The sequence below is a fragment of the Bidens hawaiensis genome, unplaced genomic scaffold (assembly GCF_021521415.1).
Source record: "Bidens hawaiensis isolate Kalapana, Puna unplaced genomic scaffold, B.hawaiensis_p1.1 tig00000369_1, whole genome shotgun sequence".
NCBI lineage: Eukaryota > Viridiplantae > Streptophyta > Magnoliopsida > Asterales > Asteraceae > Bidens > Bidens hawaiensis.
In genome coordinates, this window is record NW_027491028.1 from 5326919 (window position 1) to 5348625 (window position 21707).

The window sequence follows — 21707 nt, forward strand, 5'->3', positions numbered from 1 at the left end:
ATTCTTTCATATTTTATCTTATCTTTACATACATACTTATACGTTTTAAAGAGTCTTTCGCTTTATAACCTCACATATATTATTATGGTCTGTTACCCTCTTTTCGTAGATATTATTAGGGTATGCCACCCTCCATTCACAAATATTATTAGGGTATGTCACCCTTCCTTTCACAGATTTTATTAGGGTCTGCAACTCTCATAACCTTACAACAATATATACATTTCTTTATATATATATATATATATATATATATATATATATATATATATATATAGGATCAGGATCATGAGAGAACTTTTTTTAAATTGAGAACCATGAGAACCATTTTGGACCACAAAAAACTCAAAAATAAAAAAAATCATAAAATAAAAAAAACACAAAAATGAAAAAAGTAAAAAACCAAAATTCTTATTTTTAACATCCCGGTTTCATAAAAAAAAACTCGGTTTAGCCAAATTATATACACATATGTATAATATATACATATATGTACATTTACATGATTTTTTTATACACATGTGTATAATTTAAGATAAATGACACTGTACATATGTGTATATTACGTAACTAAAGATTAAATAAAATTATACATGTATGTATAATACGACGTTTTATTATTATTTTTTTAATGAAACCGGAATGAAATATAAGAATTTTGGTTTTTTTACTTTTTTAAAATTTTTGTTATTTTTTGTTTTATGATTTTTTTAAATATTTTTTTAAAATGTGTTTTTAGTGGTCCAAAATGGTTCTTAGAGTTCTCAATTTATAAAGGGTTCTCTTAGGATCCTTACCCTATATATATATATATATATATACACACTTTCATACACATTCTTAACAATTTCTATATCATTCACATATCATACATTTGCCACTTGATGTAAGAGTGTTAACTAAGCACATCGAGTATGCACACGATCCGAAAACATAACAAGCAAATGGGGCTAGAAATTCACATGTGTCATGTTTCTCTTTGAGTTTACTGTGTGCATTGCTAACTGTGTAATAATTATAAGTAATAATTAACTACTTTTAACTATATCATACTTCTAAGTTAGTGAAAACCGTAACTAACGGGGGTCCGGGGGCAACGCCCCAGACAAGGGTTCTAGGAGTGGAAGCCCCTAGCGGGGTCTTAGGGGTAGAGCCTCTGGCTGGGGTTAAGCTAAGAAAAAAATTATTTTCGTCAATAAGGCTTCATTAAAAATTCATCAACAATTGCATTTTTAAACGAATCGAGTTTCATTCTAATCGAGTTTTCATTCTAATCGAATCTAGTTTTCATTCTAATTGAATCGAGTTTCGATTCGATTCAAATCATTTCAATTCGATTCGTTTCAATTCGATTTGATTCGTTTTATCTTTCAACGAATCGGGTTTTCTCAAGAACTCAATTCAAATATGGTTTTCCATACCTTTCAGCTATAAACGTTCTCTTCCAATCTTATGTGACCGTTTTATCGATATAACGGGTTCCGATTCATAAAAACTTTCTTTTTCTTGTTTTAATGCGAACCAAACGGTACCCGTTCTTCCCGTATCGCACCCGTTAAGTCTTTTACTATAAAGTTTATGTTTTTCTAACACCATAAGGATCGATTTTTCTTCGTATCAAATCTTAAGCAAACCTACGTCTAAAACCTAACCTTTATATAAGAAACATACCTTTTTCGTTTCGGGTTCGAGTCTAGATGTAGATATAGACGTGTTTCTTGCTTCAGGTTGGATTCAAGACGTGAATCTAGACGTGTTTCTTATTTGTATATGGAAATCAGCTACAAATCACCCTCTTTCTTGCTCAGATCTGGATCCGGGATGAAAGTGAGTGTTTGTGTGTGTTTTTGAGTGTGTGCAGGGAGGCTGGATGAAAGAAATGAGAGTTTTAGGGAGGTTTAAAGGTATTTAAATACCCCCAAGCCCAAGGACCTAAGATCCATTACCACCTGTTATTATATCTTTTATTGTCCATGCTCACACTCTATTAATTTTAACTTACAACAAAATAATAACACACCATTAAATAAACAAAATTCTTTTATTTATTATATCAAAAGTAGGATGTTACATGAAGGTTTTGAGCATACATAAATATCATAAGGTGAAAGATGTTTCCTTATATACCTTTGTTGCTTCCCCATAGCGATACCATCATCTCGACTCCATCATCAAAATCTTCATATCTCAACCCCCTAACTCTTTGTTAGTGCCGGATAGAGGTGTACAAACCGGTTTTGTTAACAAAAGTCAAAATCGGTTTATGATTGTTTTTGGTTCGGGTTTAACCCGGTTTCTTGACCAGGTTATGATCGGTTTCGATTCATGTTTGGAACCAGTTTTAAAGAAGAAAATTACAAACCGGTTTCTACATAATCAGTTTCAAACCGGTTCAACTTTAATTCGATTTTCAAATCGATTCGGTTAACCAGTTTATTTGTCCACATGCTAGATGACCCACTTGAAATAAAACAGTTTACAAGTTGTAAAAGGATAGTAGGATACAAACATACATAGTTAGGTTAAAAAATAAAACTATTATATGGTTTTTCCTAATTGTGTTGATAAAAAAAACAAAGTGTGTTATATAAATGTTAATATCTCGGCACGCAATCAATGAAAAAAATCTAGTACCGGTGACGCTTCTACTCCCCAAATCCCGTATTGGCAGCCCCAATTTATACACTCTGCAATCAAAACCCTAATTCCATCCAATCCAATCGAACATAATGCGATTCTTCAAGCGGATAGTGGGATTTTTAGGATTCGGGAATCACGAGGTCAACAAAGACGACGATAATAATAATAATAATAATAATAATAATAATAATAATAATAATAATAATAATAATGTAAACGCCCACAATCATCATCCCAATTCGGTAGACCAAGATCACAGTCATCTCCCTCGGAGTGGATTCAAAGTCTCCGTTCCAGTTCCCGTCGATAAGTCCCATCAAATCGGCCCCATTTTGATCCCCTGCCCCGCCGGCGACGGCGGCGTTCAGGTAATTCCGTCGATCTCTCTTTAAGTTATGATTTTGAAGATTAATTATTCTATAATTGGTGACTTTTAATAATCGATTATTGTTTGTATCTTTAAGATTGTGTTGTGGGAGTTACAAATTTGACGAACGGAACCAGTAGGATGCTTTTTAGGGTTTAGTTTTCGATTATAATTATATTAATGGATTGGATGGTCAACATTACAGTAAGTGATATTTTGGGCGTATTCAAGCCTATGGTTATAAAATACACACATCAGGAGCGCGTAATGAGCAATACGCTGTGATTCCCTGATGCGAGGCCGAGGACAATGTGCTTTAAATTGCATAATGCGCGCATTTATGACTACTTAGAGTTTACAAGTTAAAATACTATCTGTAAATAATTCTGTAGTATTTTATAATAACTAACTTCTCGTACACGTGATGTGTGCGCGCCACGCATTAGGCATTGCGCATCGGTTTTTTGGATCAAAACGCATCGTGCAACTAAGAATCCAGGAATCAACACTTGAGCGTGTTTGAGTGAGAACAGTCTTATCATAGACAAATTCGGTTTTGTTTTGTTCTGTTCACACGGGAGATACCAAGTGTTATGCCTAAAATATCATTGGCGCGTTTTGCGCCTCATGAGAACTTTACACTTCAATGTTTTTTAGCATGAGAACATAGGATGAATGAACTCACGGGAAGTTTCCGCCCGGAACAACCAAAAACGAATCTTGAAGCTTTTTGTAAGAAAGTTGATAGTATTGGTTGGTAGATATGTCACATGCTACAGTTGTATTATTCCGAATTATTTGTGGGATCCTAGGTGCATTTATAAGTTTATAATGGATGAAATTTGCAGTTTGAACTTTGAATACTAAGTGATCAAGATTCTGTTTTTTGAACATTACATGATTACAAAAAGCTTCTTTCCATTTGCTGTCATGAGCACACTGCAGGCTCTTATGTGATTATGAATAGATTGATAATGGATTTCCTTTTTTAGGGTCTTCAATGGTACACACGTGGTCTGAAGATAGACGAAGATGGAGATGTTGCAGACGAGTTTCTTGAAGAGGTTTTCTCTGAAACAGCAGAGAATGAGGTGAAGACATGGTCATCCTTTGAGGTCAAACTAACTGCTAAACCTGCAAAAGCAAGAAACCCATGTTTGTCCCGAGAAGGAACGGTTCAACACACTGTCAAATACCATGGACGCCTGCAGCTGGTTGGATGAAAGCTTCTTTCTGATGGATTGTTTGAACATGTAATTGTGGTACAAGATAATGAAACTTGTGTTTCAAGATATTTAAGGTTATTATGGTATATTTCATTTTAAAATCCAAAATCTTTTACAAACTTTTTTTATGGAGTATATCATTCTAAAATCCAAAAACTTTCACATCTCTTTTAGGATGATTGTGTAGTTATTATTATGTTTTACAAGCTTTCTTTAGATTTATCTCGCGATTATTAAGTTTTATTTGATTTTTTTTTTCATTTGCCTTGTACTTACTTTAAGTTAAGTTTTATTTATAGTTATATATCATTTCATTTATCGTTGAAGAGTGGACATGCAGAGAATATACTTTAAAAGCGTTAACAAATAAAAATTAATTAAACTATAGAATCTTTGCATCTTCTTTGGTGAAGCACAGAAATGGCAGAATCAGAATGTGTAGAAGTACATTGGTATTTACATGCTTTATTTTAAAGAGATCATTGAGTATCAAGATCACTTGCCAGGTTTCATCAAGAACATTTATTCAAGCAAATTTTTGAGTAACTTGTAGGTGTATTTGGAGAGCTCGTAACAACGGACTATTTAACTACTAAGTTAAATAGTTTCAAGTAACGTGTTGGTGCACTTAAAGAGATCGTAATAACAAAGCTTTTAACAGCAAAGTTATACCCGTCACAAAAATTTTTGAATGTCAAAAATGCTTTTAGATAAAAGGTGAAACCAAATTTAAGATGCTAGAGTGCTTTTCTTTGGATTTTTCTAGATTGGTGTTTTTGTAGACTTGCTATTCCGAACATCTTTCTAACTTCTTGATTCTAACTTAAAATCTCTCCGCAACTTATCATGAAAAATTAGTTTATTCTTTTTCTTTTTAATATTAAAATTTTCATTGCTAAATAAAAGATGCCGCTATTCTTTTTTAAGAGACTCTAATTAGTTATATTATTAAACTAAACTTTTGCTATTGACAAGCATGAGATTTAACTCATACCCTTTAAAAAAACAAATCCTTATTCACCTCCTTAATACACCTGTAGTCCAAAATTCCACTTAAATGCATGTATTTTTTTATAGGTTCAAGAATTTATTAAACCCAAGCACTCATGCTTTTTTGTATGTATAGGTTCAAGCATCATTAAACCGAACACTCACTATGTTTTTTTGATAGTTTCAAGCCCGCAACCACTAAACCTAAATTTAAGTCGATAGCCCATATTTCCACTTATTTTTATCATTGTTCACTGTATATACATTTTCGGGTGAAGTTGGCATTCACGGCGGTGGTGATCTGGCGGGGTTATTTGATTTTGCTGGATTTCGTTTTGTAACCATGTGCTTTGACTGTGACGATGTTGGTTGACTGTCGTTGTTGTTTGTCAGTCAATTATACCTTTGTCTTCCTTAGATTTAGGTTGTTCTTTGAATTTCGCATGTCAGATGTATGGCTATGAAGTGTTCGTTTCGTTTGGTTCATCTTTAGGTAATGTTTTTAGGGCTTTCGTGTACGACATTGCATTGTTTTGTTTGATTTTGAGATCTGATAAGTTGTTACATTTTCCTATGATGCTCATAATATCTACAGTTATGGATAGATTCCATGGTGGTGGTATGCATGGTTTAAGAGGTGAAGAACTTCATTGCGTAACATGAATGTAAGTATCATACAACACCCAATTTGATTTTTTACACTTCTTTACGTAATTATTGGTCACTATTATGAAATTGTTTATAGGGTTTAATGAGAAACGATCCATTGGCTTATGGTGAGCAATGGGATGTTGAACTTGGAGATTTTGTGCCTGTAATTTGTTATTTTTATTTGACTTTCTGTTTGTGACTACAAGGTGTTCAATAAAATGCGTGAGAAAAAACTAACGGGACATTATTAACTTTGGATTTGAACATGAAACAGGCTGCAAACGTGACTTATCTTAGACCGCTTGCTCTGGTAAGTGGGTGATGTTCTTTTGCGCTAACACTTTTAAACATGTAACCATGTCATGGTTTATTTAGATGTTTGTTAATTATGTTGAGGTGGGAAGATTGATTATTGGTACAATTGCTTTTTTGATTACATCCACATCAAATATACCGCATGAGGAGGTTGTACTGTTACGTTTAGTTCGTTGTACCCACTTCCATATTAATGCGATGATGCGTAGATGAGAATTGACGACTATGATGCTCGACTGAGCCTTTTGTCGTGTTATGAGTTTTAAATGGTTGAAAGTCAAAACAGATGGATGCGATGATGATCCAAAAGATATTGTTGTATCAGGTAACTTTCTTTTGTAATGTGAGTTATCCCAATTTTAAAAGTTGTTTTCTTTTCATAAAAATTGTTGACACTCTTCTATTCATGTTTATAGCTTTACATGCAAAATTTTACAACTAAAATTTTGGACAAGATGAAGCTTGAGAACCTATTTGCTTCACAAGGAGGACCAGTTATTCTATCACAGGTTTGCAAGTTTATTGCTTTCTAGATGTTAGTTCAGCCCACTGTCTATTTATATATAGCATGTCAAAATGGATTAAACTAAAAGATTAATAAAACGAGTGAAAATATTCGCTTATGAATTTTATCATGTTAATCCAATCCATTTGCAAGTATACACCAACCTAACTAGACCAGACCGGGCCCGGACATATTGACTGAGATGCACTAAATATCTTTTATGCATGATATATGATAGATAATGAGTACCAAAACATTGAAGCAGCGTTTTATGAGGACGGATCACGATACCTGAACTGGGCTGCGCAAATGGTGATTGGTCAAAACATTGGCGAAACCATGGATGATGTGCGCAATGAATTGAAGTTCTCTGAAATTAGTGGAGATCCCATAGTGTAAGAAACGATAAAAAGAGACCCGGTCAAATGCCAACTTAAGGCAGCTTACAAGGTTCTTCCATCTGTATCTCTCATTCTGTTTGATATAGAATTAGCTGGATAGCATAACGTTTCGATGTATTTTTTCTACTGTTTAACATTTCATGTTAACCTAAGGAGTTGAATTTTGTTGCACATGTTATGATAGTTGCGGCTTCAAATATTAACATTCTATATATTAAATGTTGTGTTATGGCCATATGGTATAACAATCTAGAAATAGAATACGTGTGGCTTTCCTACAAAACATAAGAAATAATATTTATAATGGTCATTTTTACGGTCTTCTGACTCCTGCCGCAACACGACGGGTCATCATACTAGTTTTATATAGATTCAAGCAAAGTTTATAGCCCGAATTTCCACTTATTTTCATCATTAAACCGAGTGCTCACTATGTTTTCTTATAGGTTCAAGCCCGTAACCACTAAACCTAAATTTAAGTACGCTCATCATCGCTAACTATCTGAGTTGTTGCCCGACTCTTTTCTATTTTACCTATTTTTAGTCGATCCGTATTATGCCCCATGTACAAAAACTTTTTATATCCATTAACGCTGAAATTTCCGCCCATGACAGAACCATAATCACTGTTCTACTAACTTGATCGCTGTTCTATTAACTTATGTATCACTTGTTAGGTTCTAACTTCTAACCCAGGCTACTAACTTGAACAGAATTTTTGGAGGTAGTTAGAAGAAAGAGAGTGGGGTGGGGGGGTCGTTAATCTATTTATTATACTATTACTTTATTAATTAATCATTTGTTATTTTTATCATTTTTCTGTTAAGTTTATTTTATTGTTAATCTTTGATTAATCATTTGCTAGTTTTGTCATTTTTTTTGTTAAGTTTATTGTAAATCTTAGGATGATCTCCATATAAAGGTCAGGGCGAACAATTTACATAAGATATACGAATACATGATGCAAACCTACACGGTTTTAACAGGCATCGGATATGACATTAACAGGTTTCATGTACCAAATAACTAGACACGAATCAACCTGTCAATTTTCGTGTCTAAATAAATAACATATTTGTTTACCTGTTAAGTATTCCTTAGCACCTGATTAGATTTTTTTTAATATAATAAATAATTGAACATGACACATTATTTCAATCCAATATCAAGCATACGACCCATAAACCTTTCTACGATTCTCCCTCTTCCCTCTTTGTAGCTCCTAAACCAAACAATTAAATTGAACAAATCATTTCAATCCAACATCAAACAGACAACATACAAACCATTTTAACGATTCTCCATCTTCGTATCTACTGTAGTGTATCTACAGTAGTGCAGTTTGATGGTTTCTCTTCACATCTCCACATCTTCGATTCTCTGAGACCAGCCTCCTCATAGTAGCTAAACAGATGGTTAAATGTGTGTTTCTAAACAGCTTTATCATATATAAATGAGTTAATGGCCATTTTCGTCCCTGTGGTTTGCTACTTACGCCACTTCAGTCCAAAATTTTTAATTTTGTCAATTTAGTCCTCATAGTTTTAAATTTTAGCCAATTACGTCCCATCCGTTTAACGGCATCCAGCTATGCCGTTAGTTTAAGGGTATTTTTGTCTTTCTCCTTTTAATTTTGAGTTAATGGTCATTTTAGTCCATGTGGTTTGATATCTTTGCCAATTCAGTCCAAAGTTTGAAAATTTGTCAATTTAATGTTCAGTTTAATTCAGTTTTTTTTATTTTTTATGTTTTTTGTTTATAACCCTAAAGAGCATAATTCAAGCCCAAAACCATCGAGCAACCTCAAAAACTGGTATGCATTTACTCTGTTAACAACAGTAATCATACCCCCCCCCCTTATATTTAGTTTCTAGACATTTCCTAAAATCTTCTCCATGGTGGAATTCAATGGTAAAGTGGTCAAGGTAATTTCCTGAAATCGAATTATACACAAAAAACTAAAAATTGTTTTGTTGATTAATGTATAATAGTTGATTACGACCCAGATTTTCGTTATGATATGTTAATCTCTAAACCCTAAATATTATGCATTCATCAAAGAAACGATTTTTAGTTTTTGCCGTACAATTCGGTTTCACGGAATTGCTTTGACCACTTTACCATTGAATTCCACCATGGGGGAGAGTTTAGGAATCGTCTAGAAACTAAATACGAGAGGAGGGGGTATGATTACTGCTGTCGACAGAGTAAATGCAGACTTGTTTTTGGCTTGGATAATGCTCTCTAGGGTTATAGAAAAAAACTAACTTAAATTGACAAAATTTCAAACTTTGGACTGAATTGGCAAAAGTATCAAACCACAGGGACGAAAATGACCAATAACTCAAAATAAAAAGGAGAAAGACAAAAATACCCTTAAACTAACGGCATAGTTGGATGCCGTTAGACGGATAGGATGTAATTGGCTAATATTTAAAACTATGAGGACTAAATTGACAAAAATACAAATTTTGGACTGAAGTGGCGAAAGTAGCAAACCACAGGAACGAAAGTGGCCATTAACTCTATATAAATGATATCAAACAGGTTCGTGTTCGAGTTTAAGTGATATACAGATACACGACATGTAATCATGGCATGTATAAATATATTGTTTCATGTTCATGTCTTCTCATATATGGGTATACACGAGATAAAGGTCTTCTTTCTACTTTTACTAGTTATATGGGGGTATAAATGTCCTGAATATAACTTCTATGATCATTTTCTTCTTTTAACATGACATCCGATATATAAAATATTATTCATAGATTTAATTTAATAAAATATAGAAGTTTATATAAACATAACAAGAAGACACGAAAACAACAAATTAGAAAGAAATCTAGTGATGTTTATGTCCATGAAGATGTCCACCAAGAGGATACGTCGGAGCTGCGGTTCCTGTAACCGGGTTCACCGTGCCAAGCGGCGGCTGCTGGTGGTGCTGGCCAACTGCATGGCCAAGAAGATGATGTTTTCCATGCATCTTCTCGGCCGCATGTTGAGCTTTTTCATCATGTAGATTCATGTTGGCCTCGGCTTCTTTGGCTTTCCTTGTTTGATGTGCTATCTCCTTCTCCTCATGGGTTCTTGCAGTTGCTTTCTCTGCCTGCAGTCATTATACAATATTTAAAAATAAATTAACATCATCTATAAAATTAATATTAACGACTTAACGTATACCAATAAGAATGTGTAAAACTATATATATATCGATCGGTGATAACCTTTTCTTGAACATTGGCTTTGTAGGATTCAACGTGTGCCTTAGCAGCACTGGCTGCATTGCTAACCTTTTCTTTTACTGAATGCATTTTTTTGCTCTCTTTAATTCTTTCTCTTCTTTGTCTCGATTATTATGGATTTTAAAGAGGGTGATATGCGGCGGTGTTTATGGGATGGTGACACGTGTGATCCACGTGTCTAGCATGCAAGTAACACGTGGTATCCCGTTTGAACGCCACTTCTTGTATGTCGTATGGATGTCTCCCAAAGCCAATCTATTAAAGAGGTGAACCTGCTCCAATCATGTATTGTTTAAGAATTTGTTTAAGCAGTTGCTTTCTTGTTTAAACTTCAAGAAGACTTTTTTTTTGTTTTTCTTTTTTTAGAGAGGGAGAAACCTAAATTATTAACACTTGTTTTTAAAAAAAAAAAAAAAAAATCTTTTTTTTTTTAATTTGGAGAAAACCCTTTAAATCTCGTCTAGGGCGTTATATTGGGAATCAATCCGACGAGATTCAAAATGATTTGAATCTCGTTGGCACCATCTAAATTTTAAATAATTCCGTCTTCCACGGCCAAATTTTAAGAAATCTCGTCTCCTTAGTCCATATTTTGGAGAAAATTCTTTTGTCGTTTCTTTAAAACTATGTCCCTCTCTTCCCAATTTTTCTCAATCATTTTCCCTTAAAAAAACCTCGAACCATGTAAACCGGATTGGCTCCGGCGACCTTTAACTGTTTCCAGCGGGCACAAATCGAAGCCAATGGACAAATATATCGGGCTTTGATTTGTGCTCACCGGAAACGGTTCAAATGTCACCCGAGTCCAGTCCGGTTTACATGGTTGGAGTTATTTTTAGGAAGATAAAGGAAGATGGTAGATGATGATAATAAATTGGGAAGCAGACGAGATTTTCTAAAATTTGAACGAGAAGACGGAATTACTTAAAATTTGGACAAAGCCGACAAGATTCGAATCATTTTGAATCTCGTCGGATCGACTCTCAATGTGACGCCCCATACGAGATTTGGAGGTTATTTCCGGATTTTTAAAAAACTGCGGGCTATTTTGAGTTTCTCTTTATGAGAAATGACTATCTTGAGAATTTTAAAATTAATCAATGAATTGTAAGTTCGGTAATCAAAAGATGTTAACTCATTAATTAATTAATTTGCTTGAAAATATTATATGCAACCTACATGGGGTTTGACAAAAGAAAAGACATATTGGACAAGAAATTAAGACACCAGGGCTTACAGAAAATGCCTGTTTTTAAGGGGTGTTCGTTTCGCGGAATTCAATGGAATTGGGCGGAATGAAATTTTAAATCCCATAGATTCCTGTGTTCATTTCACTATTAACTGGAACCAGAATGGAAAGAGAATCCCATGAATTCCCATTTTCATGGGATTTTAAAATCCCACCAAAACTGTAAGGAATGTCAAGGATTTTTATAAACCCTAACACAGCCCTCTTTCATATTATCACTTCACCAACTCTGCTCCACTGCCTCTCTCCACCACCATGCTCCACCGCCGTTCTCTACCACCGTGAACCATCATCGTTCTCCTCCACCGTGAACCATCATCGTTCTCCTCCACTGTCTTGCTCGTCACACCTAACAGCATCGTTTTTTCTTCACATGTTAGGCTTTTGTATTTGTTTAATACATATTATTATTATTATTATTATTATTATTATTATTATTATTGTTATTACATATATATTCAGTCTACTAGTACTACAGCTTGCCAAATATCTTCTTCTGCTTGATTCTACATGATTTTCACTGAGCTAATAATAATAATAATGTTTATTATTATTATTATTATTATTATTATTATTATTATACTTTAATTTCTGTTTTTGTTTAAGTTCTTGTTTAATCTTGGATACTTTTCAAAGGATTATCAAAAGTTTTTAAATTTTAAACTATTTTTAACATATGTCCATTGCACACCAACTGTTTGATGAAATGCTTCAACCAAATTTGTGCTTGACGAAATACTTTGATATAATTTGTTAGATAATAATTATCATAATATAGTTGTTTCAACAAATTTTAACTCGTTGTGTGTTGGTAATGTGTAAATAGGAAATGGCTCTAGTTTACAAACTCGCAAACGTAACCAAAGGAACACGACATTGATTTTGGCATGGTGGAACCAACTTATTACAATTGTTTCTTTGCTTATGCTTTCACTTTACAAGTTGGTAGTCAAATACAAAATAGATAAACCACAGATTCGACACTCTTCAGCAAAACTAGATCGATATTCAATATTGTATAGGTATGTTTATGAGAGTGACATCATGTCTATATCTTAAATTAGGATGAATCGAGCATATTTTATCAACTTGTGTGACATGCTTAAAACATTTGGAGGATTAAAAGCAAATAGGAATATGGATATTGATGAACAAGTAGCCATCTTTCTTCACATCATAGCTCATAATGTTAAGAATTGGGTCATGATATGTCATTTTGATCGTTCGGGAGACACAATTAGTAGATGTGTTTCTCGAGTTTGTAATGCATTGATTAGATTTCATTCACGTTTGATTAAGAAGCTTGAACTTGTTCCCGAGAATTCTACTGATCATAAGTGGAAATGGTTCAAGGTATTATATAATCATTATACTTTTTTTGTTAACTTGCATTAGGGATTAGACATGTATAGTAACACTTTTTTTGTACTTTTTGATTTTAGAATTGTTTAGGGGCTTTGGATGGAACATATATAAAATGTTTAGTGCCTAGTGAAGAAAATCCTAAATATAGAACAAGAAAAGGAGAAATTGCTACGAATGTGTTAGGTGTGTGTTCACAAGATATGCAATTTATATATATATGTTACCCGGTTGGGAAGGGTCGACGGCGGATGGTAGAGTCCTTCGAGATGCTCTTGATAGGCCACATGGATTGAAAGTCTTAAGGCCGGGTATGTAATAATATATATATCATTTAGGTGTATAGAATAAATATAGTAAAATTGAGGAAGTTTTGGTGTTTATTAACTATAATGTATTTTTAGGTTATTATTTGATAGATGCGGGATACACAAATGGAGTAGGATTCCTTGCCCCTTATAGAGGTCAAAGATATTATTTAAATGATTGGCGTGATGGACACCAACCCACTAATCCAAAAGAACTGTTTAACATGAAACATTCGTCTGCAAGAAATGTTATAGAAAGATGTTTTGGTATTTTAAAGGCAATGTGGGCAATTTTGAGAGATCACTCATACTATCCCATTACCCCAAAAAAATAGGATCATAATGGCATGTTGTTTGCTTCATAACTTTATAAGAAGAGAAATGCCAATAGATCCATTTGGTAATGAAGACGAGGACGAGGATGATGACGAGGGCAAGGAAGAGACCGAGGTCGACAACGTGATTGCGAATGAAGACGATGAGGAAGACAAAGATAATATAACTTATATCGGAACTTCAAATGAGTGGACAACATTTAGAAACAATCTTGCCCAAAGCAGTTTGACTCTTGGAGTGCTACCAATTGATTAAGAATGTCTTAGAAACTAATTGATTATGCTATTTTTTGTGTTGAGTATGTTATTTGGTGATGTTGAATTATTAAATACTTGCTTATGATTTTGGTGTTGATTATGCTATTTTGGTGGTGTTGGATGATTAAATACTTTTTTGTGATGTTTTTTGTTTGTTTGCTTTTGTTTATTATGAATTTTAGGTGATTCTTATGTTATTGTGTTCTTGTATTGTTTATGCTAATTTTAAACACTATATTGCTTTATATATATATATTGATGTTTTAGTTCATGCTTTTTCTATAGAAATGAAGAGCAATAGAAATTATTGAGGGTGGAATGCCGAAGAAGATGCAAAACTTATTGAGGCCTTTGTAGAGATGGTTAACACGAAGGCATTTAAATCTGATAATGGCTTTAGAACCGGGTACTTGAAACATCTTGAATCATCATTGAAAGAATCACTTCCCGGAACGGACCTTCGGGCTAGACCGCACATCGAATCAAGAGTCAAAACAATGAAGAAAGATTGGGTAATCGTTCATGAAATGTTAAACACTAGTGGATTTGGTTATGATAAAGAACATAATTGTGTGACCGCTGAAGTTCCCGTGTGGGAAGCTTATGTTGAGGTATGTGTTAGATTTTTATGTTATTAACATTTTTATTTCGTTAATCATAAAATGTATTGATGTTATTTTATTATAATCTTATCTTGTCAATAGAAACATCCATCGGCAGATAAATGGAAACGTAAAAGTCTTCCTCATTATGAAGAAAGTGTGTTATCTTTGGAAGTGATCGAGCTCAAGGTAATAGCGCCAAAAATGTGGCCGAGATAGAAGAAAAGGCGAATAGGGAGGAACTAGAGGACCAAATGGATAATGAATTTGATGACTTTAGTCATAATGAAGGCACTAATGCAAGTGTTCAAGTGGAAGAAACTTCAAGTGGTCGAGGTAAGAAGAAGAAACGTTCAGGCCAAGTTAATTCTTTGTTTCAAAATTTCAATGATGTGGTTGTTTTGTTGGTGATCGTCTTAAGGAAACGTCGGCCGAATTGAGTGAAGGGATAAAGTATGAACTTGAGAAAGAAAAGAAAACAACGATGATCACTTCCGAGATTAAAAAAATGACATCTTTGTCTCAATTGGAAAAGTTTAGAGCTATTGAAGAAATCAAAAGTGAATATAATAGGGTGTCGACCTTTTGGGATTTGGGTGAAGAAGAAAGAGAGGACTGGGTAAGGTATTTGTTGTCTAAGTAAAAGTTTGGCTATGTCATATGTTCGTATTTTGGTACTTTTATTAGTGGTGTTTAAAACTTGTCGTCATATGTTGGAACGACTTTTATTCGCGTTTTGAAAACTTTCTAATCGTATGTTTGAACATTGGTCTTAGTATGATATGTTCTAATTAGTATATGCAACAATATGTTAAATTTATTATTGGTCTAGAGATGTATAATGAAGATGGGTGATAAGTGTTTTTGAACTTAACCGAATCAAATGTTTGTTTATGGTGGTGTTATGATGTGTTATTGTGTGACAAGCATAAAACATATATATTTGTTTTTTATTATTTTCTCAATTTTTTTAGTAGTTCTAGAATTTTTATATTAGTTTCACTTTTTTAAAATTATTTTTAATTTTTATACATATTTAATATATTTTTTAGTTTTTTTTTATTTTATTTTTAAATAAATTTTTGGTTTTTTAATTAATTTTTTGATATTTATATTTTTAGATTTTTAAAAATTATCATTTTTTTGTTATTTTATTATTTATATGTTAGTAGATTGAAGGGAGGTGAATAGAGTGGAGAAGATTCCAATTCCAATAACATATCAACCAACCAAACACATGATTGAGATTTTCAAACATACCATTCCATTCTAATTCCAATTCAAATTCCAATTCCAATGCAAATTTCCTTAAAAAAATTCCGTGAAACGAACGCGCCCTAAAGGTTTTTAGCATGATTTCGCGTTGAATCGCATGATTTGACTGAATCTAAACATTAATCCTAAACCCACAAATGATGAAACAAAACTTCAATCTCAAAATAAGACGAAAGAAAAACGATATAATCAATACAAGATAAAATAAAATAAAAAGCTCGTATTATATCATCATTGTCATGATATGATACAACTTCTTTACTTAAAAGTCAAACTATATGAACAAAGTGAATTAGCGGATTAATCCTAGCTGACAAAGATGAGACCCAAATGAGAAACGAGAGAATAATGGTGATGGCGGTGGTGACAGATCAACTTCTTCCTCTTATATACGCCAACAAGAATAGATAGTTGAACTATCAATCAAGTACTATGTGACCCATGCATTTGGTGTCTCTAAGGGGTTATTTGGCAAGTGCTGAACCATTAAGTGCTGAATGATTAAGAGGTCTGAATTATTAAGAGACTCTGAGCCAGTAAGTGCTGAACCAGTAAGTGTTGTTTGGTTGGACGTTTGAATGGCTATGCAGAATGACTATTATACCCCTCTGAACTATTTTGTGCAAAATGAACTATCAGATTTTTTTTGTTTCTATTTATTGAAACCCAATATACAAAACCCAGTATACGCAAAAATATATACCTAAAAATGAAAACAATATACAAAAATGTTTCAAATATACAAAAAAAAAATCACAGTACCACAAATATATATGTTTAAAAATGAAAGTTATATACAACTAAACCAACGTCTTCATTCTGAACTAATGTCTTCATACATGCAACCCGAACCGAGGTCTTCACCCGAACCGTAGAAATTTGCTAACAAAACACAGTTACATTAATAAATGGGTATGACCCATGAAATCGTCCCGCGAAACCCATGAACCCCATCCGTGAAACCGTCCCGAGAAACATAGTTACATTAATAAAATGAAGCTTAAAAACTATATCTAAAACCCGTAAACCCGTGATATAATGTTCCAAACCCGTGTAGAGCCAGAACCGGCCCTTAATAAACGGTCCGATTTACAGGTACGACATTTTCCCTTTTAAGTTTCCGGTCTAGTCCGCTTATATATATATATATATATATATATATATATATAGGGGAGGAATATTTTGAGAACCATGTTGAGTTTTATGAACTTAAGAACTCAATTCTAGGCCACACATTTAATTAAATGGATTGAATTATGTTGTTGAGATTAAGTCTGACAAAAAGTCAAAGTAGGAGAGAGAATAAATATGTAAGTGGTTACACTAACTTTTAAGTGCGTTACACATGTGTAAAAAGTCGACTCGGTGCGTAAAAAATTCTGTAATTTTTTTACGTGTATGTAACTTACATATATTACGCATGTGTAAAAAAACAATTCGAAAAAAAATATCGTTACACTGAGTTCTTTCGAGTTCTTAAAACTCAAAGGGGTTCTTAATTGAAATCTCCCTTATATATATATATATATATATGCATTATTATATATTTTTTATACAACATACAAATATGTATACATATATTTATACTACATACTCGTATATAAGCGAGTTTTTAGTTGGCCCGTTAGATATAAATAAACATTGAATGGTTGAATTTGAGCTAACCTTGAGATGCTTTTACAGAGCTCAAGTCCGGGCCTCAAACATCAATGTACACGCTTTTACTCCTTTCTTGAACTGCTTTACATGTATGTCTAAATTGCTTTCTTACTACTTCTTCACCAACCTGATACATAAGACTTAAAGGAAAAAAAACATTTCCATAACTTTAATATGGTTTTCATTCAAAGATTGTAACATCACGGAAATTTCGAGCCAAAAATGTCAATTTTTAAAAGTCTAGGGATCAATTCTGCCAAATTCCAAACTCCAAGGTTGAAAATAAAAATTCTGCTTTCTTGTCCTATCGCGCTACGCGACGGGACAAAAGACGAGCCCATCGCGTATCGCGATGGGGCTTGGTCAAAGCTTCTGGAAGAAGTCAACAGCGATACGCGATCGCTGTTGAACCTAACGTCATCGCGTATCGCGATGACGTGGCCTGACACGTTGTAACACGTGTGCCACCGTCTGCCGCCACGTGTCACCATGTGGCACCGTCTGCCGCGTGTCGCCACGCGGCACAACGCTTGCCACGTGTCGTAACGTGGCAGGTCTAGTGTGCGATTCATCAAGCCTACGTCGCGCTACGCGACAGGCTAGCCAAGGCACCCATCGCGTGATGGGACCCAAAATCAGGTCTATAAATAGCAGGTCTGGCTTTCACATTCTCACACCAAAATCACACCTATTACTCTCTCTCTAACATCTCTCTACACCTCGAAGTTCGTGCCCTCGATCCACCTCGATAAACGTACTCGATTCCTCGTTTTCTGTGCCATACCCCGATAATCGTGCCACCACCCGACGATGTTATAATCAAGAAGATATTATTGGAGTGACGTCCTGACAAGTTATCTCGTAAAGCGTGTCGACGTGAAAGAAGATTGGTGTGTCTCGTTGTGCGTGCCAAGTGAAGTATTCAAGCGGCGTTGGAGTGCTGCTCAAGCTCTTAGGGTTTCCAAAAAGCCAACAAGGTTAGGCGTATTGATAAATGACTATAATAAAATATTATCATAAAAGGCTTAATACCCTAAGTCGAGATTATATTCAATACCTCGAGAATAAAAGAAATATCAAAGAAAAGAAATGTATATATATATATATGTGTTATATAAATTCTTTGTTATAAATATTATTTAAGTATAATGAGTATTCTTAAATAATAAAGAAAAGAATACGTTTCTTAAAGAAGAAGAAATGTATGGTTTTTATAATAAACTAAAGGTTTATAAATATTACTTTTAAACTAAAGGTTTTCAAGTAAACGAGAATTGAACTAAAGGTTCATCGAGGTAAAATAAAGACTAAAGGTCTTAAGCCGGATTTTATATCCGACTAATAAATGGTTATACTCGTACTATAGGTGCGGGAAAGCAAGGGAAAGACCCTCAGACGGTGTTTGAAGCCGATCCCAAAGCGAAAAGGTGAATACGCCCCTAACTTTTACAAAACTTATTTTCAAACAAATTCGACGTGTTATGTGTAAACTTTACATGAGATTTAGTATCTCTAAAAACATTGTAAATAAGAGTATAAACCTAGCCCTCAGGCTGTAGTATACGTTTGTCTGGATCCTTACATATGTGGTAAAATGCGGTGGGCACATCGCACCACGCTTGGTCATGACCTCCAGCCAAGATGGGCCGCACCTAAGTACATTCGAGTGAGACTGACCATGTGTATATTTATGGTACCTAAGTACGTCGAAACGCTGCGGTGTTTTGATGGGGTGACCTAGTGTAGAGACTCAAATTTATAATGATATTGTTTTAACTTTGTTATTCCTAAGCCACGATGGGCCGAGGCAGGCGTAGTCTCGAGGAGTAATAAAGTAAAAGAAAATATTTTTGCGTCAGCGTGTTCACCAGCATTTGTTGCTGACGTATTTTATAACATTTTGCAGGTAATCAAGAATAGAGCTTGTGAAGACGAAGGGCTTAAGAATCCGATGGCTCAGATAATTTTTAAACTTAAATATAATTAAATGGTGGTTTTGTAAACTTATAAAGAAGTAAACTTAAAATGAGACTTTTGTCTCATCTTTTGTAATGTAAATATTTATAACTTATATCCACATGTTTTATAAAGACTTCCGCTAATAACCCGTAACTCTGATTTATTTGCAAATGTGGTACCAACTATTGGTCGCACTCCTAGGCCTAAGTTGGGAGTGTGACAGGTTGGTATCAGAGCCATCGATCTTAGCGAATTGGGTATCATAAAACAATACCCAAGCTTTGATCCAAGCATAGGAAAATATTTTACTTGTTTATATGAATAGGGATAAGATTGGCTGGTAACCCTTTCTTTCCCTCTCTACATTCTAAACCACCCATCAAAGATGTCTTATGAAAAATTAATGGAGTATTACGATCATGAAGCAAGAAGAGCAAGAAAATACTACAAATTCCCAAAAGACGTCATGAGTGAAGATTATTTCGAGGCTTTCTTCAACCGAGACCAATACGTTGAACGACCCAAACCAATATACTTTCCTGGAACTGAGCATTGTCCAATTAACTTACCCGAAAGTCCACCCAAACAAAGTGTCGAACCGCCAAGGCACTCGAGTTACCATCCACCAACAATACCCATGTACCATCCCTCTAAAGTACCCATGTACCACCCATCAGATATCCCCACATACCAACCATCAGAAATACCGCAGTACTACCCAACTGGATACCTACCAAATCCACACCCGTCCTATGCCTTACTCTCAAATCGAACAATAAAGGAAGAACCAAGATCCCCGTCTTCCGATTGGATGCAGTGCCACTCAGATCAACGAAGGTGGCATACCGGAAACTCCACCGTTAATGAAGTCAACTCTCAACCCACTAATGGTGAAGGGTCAACCCGCAAACCTAGAATGAGGGTAATGATGCCCTATGAAAGTTTCAAAATCCCGATAATCCCAATGAGATATCAACATAAATGGATGGATCACTCACTTCCCAAAACCCGAGCTACGGTTCTGTCGATCCGTATATTCAATATCTTGAGAAACTCAAGAACCAAGCTTCGTCAAGCTTTCCATCGTTCCAAGGTGTGATTCCAACTGAAAAAGAGCAAGTTGGTGAGATCCGAGAACAGAACAGAGCTGCTAAAGCTTTCTTCTACCTTTCATCTGACATGACCGACGTTCCGTATCCAGAATCAAGGAATCACTATGAAATGGTGACATTGGGTTACCGTGACCCACCTCCACAATATGGATACCCAAACGAAGTCCCACTGTCGTATGAAGAACACTTGGACCGCGCTCTGCACGAAACTGATGATTGGAGGAAGAAGGTGGCCGAGGAAGGAAGGAAAAAGAAGAAGATGGGAGAAAGGCTTCTTCACAGGTGCAACAAGTTGACGAAGGTTGTGAGAAAATTTTTGAAGGACTAAGGCAAGGGTGACGAGGGATGTGAAGAAGAAGTCGTGTGTAAGATAGTCACGTATGCTATGTGATATATGTATGTAGCAAGACGTGGAAACGTTCTTGAAATAAAGATAGGATAATCAATATATATATCGTTTGATCGATATATATATATATATATATATATATATATATATATATATATATATATGTGTGTGTGTGTGTGTGTATGTAATGTGTGAAATAAATATATATATTCTTTGTGATATATATATATGAATGTATAATAAAATTATATGTTTAAACAGCGAAAATGCTAGAAAAGAAAAAGAAAAAGAAATGAAAGAAAAGGGGAAAGGCCCCGAGAGAGAACAAGAAGAACCAATCCCCGATAAATACATGAAACAAATCCAAAGAATCGTAAAAGATGGTGTAAGGGTTGAAACTAAATTTAGATCCCAATCTAGACAAACGAAACATTCACATTCTGCAAATCCTTCTCCAAAATCCGTTTCTAAACCCCTTTCTAGACCTTCACGTGTGGATGAAAGTGTGCATGAATAGAACGCTGATGGTGGGGTTCGTCAAGAATTCAAGAGACATAAAATTGGTGGGTGTTCGTTCAAAGACTTTAAGTATTATGGACCAAAAGAGTTCCACGGAGACAAGGGAGCCATCACAACCGTGAGGTGGCTTGAAGAGATGGAGAAGATTGTGATTACGAGCAAGTGTTCCGATGAAGAAAAGATTTAGTATTCTGCCCTCATGTTTTAGGGCGAAGCCCTAGAGTGGTGGAACACATTGCTCTTGAGTAGAGGAAGGGAGGTGATGTACAACATGACTTGGAACGAGTTCAAAGAGTTGTTGATGTCAAAATTCTGTCTGATGCACGAGACGGACCAAATTCAAACCAAATTCTTGACTCACAAGTTTGTTGGAACGA

At 34.6% G+C, this 21707-nt stretch overlaps 2 protein-coding genes and 1 long non-coding RNA gene across 3 annotated transcripts; 2 read left to right on the top strand and 1 right to left on the bottom strand.

Annotated features, from left to right (window-relative positions):
• Positions 1 to 2656: 2656 nt before the first annotated feature.
• Positions 2657 to 4417, top strand: LOC143623920 (uncharacterized). Its single transcript, XM_077094714.1, has 2 exons — positions 2657 to 3008; positions 4000 to 4417. Exons 1-2 carry the CDS (start codon positions 2730 to 2732, stop codon positions 4228 to 4230), a joined length of 510 nt encoding a protein of 169 aa, XP_076950829.1. The 5' UTR covers positions 2657 to 2729; the 3' UTR covers positions 4231 to 4417.
• A 1606-nt stretch (positions 4418 to 6023) lies between these two features.
• Positions 6024 to 7336, top strand: LOC143623928 (uncharacterized). The gene is made up of 3 exons (XR_013151994.1): positions 6024 to 6184; positions 6250 to 6514; positions 6606 to 7336. It is a non-coding gene; the product is annotated as an uncharacterized LOC143623928 (long non-coding RNA).
• Positions 7337 to 9878: 2542 nt separating this feature from the next.
• LOC143623974 (late embryogenesis abundant protein 18-like) lies at positions 9879 to 10449 on the bottom strand. Its single transcript, XM_077094749.1, has 2 exons — positions 10326 to 10449; positions 9879 to 10207 (listed from the first exon to the last, which is right to left on the bottom strand). Exons 1-2 carry the CDS (start codon positions 10410 to 10412, stop codon positions 9941 to 9943), a joined length of 354 nt encoding a protein of 117 aa, XP_076950864.1. The 5' UTR covers positions 10413 to 10449; the 3' UTR covers positions 9879 to 9940.
• Between the last annotated feature and the right edge of the window lie 11258 nt (positions 10450 to 21707).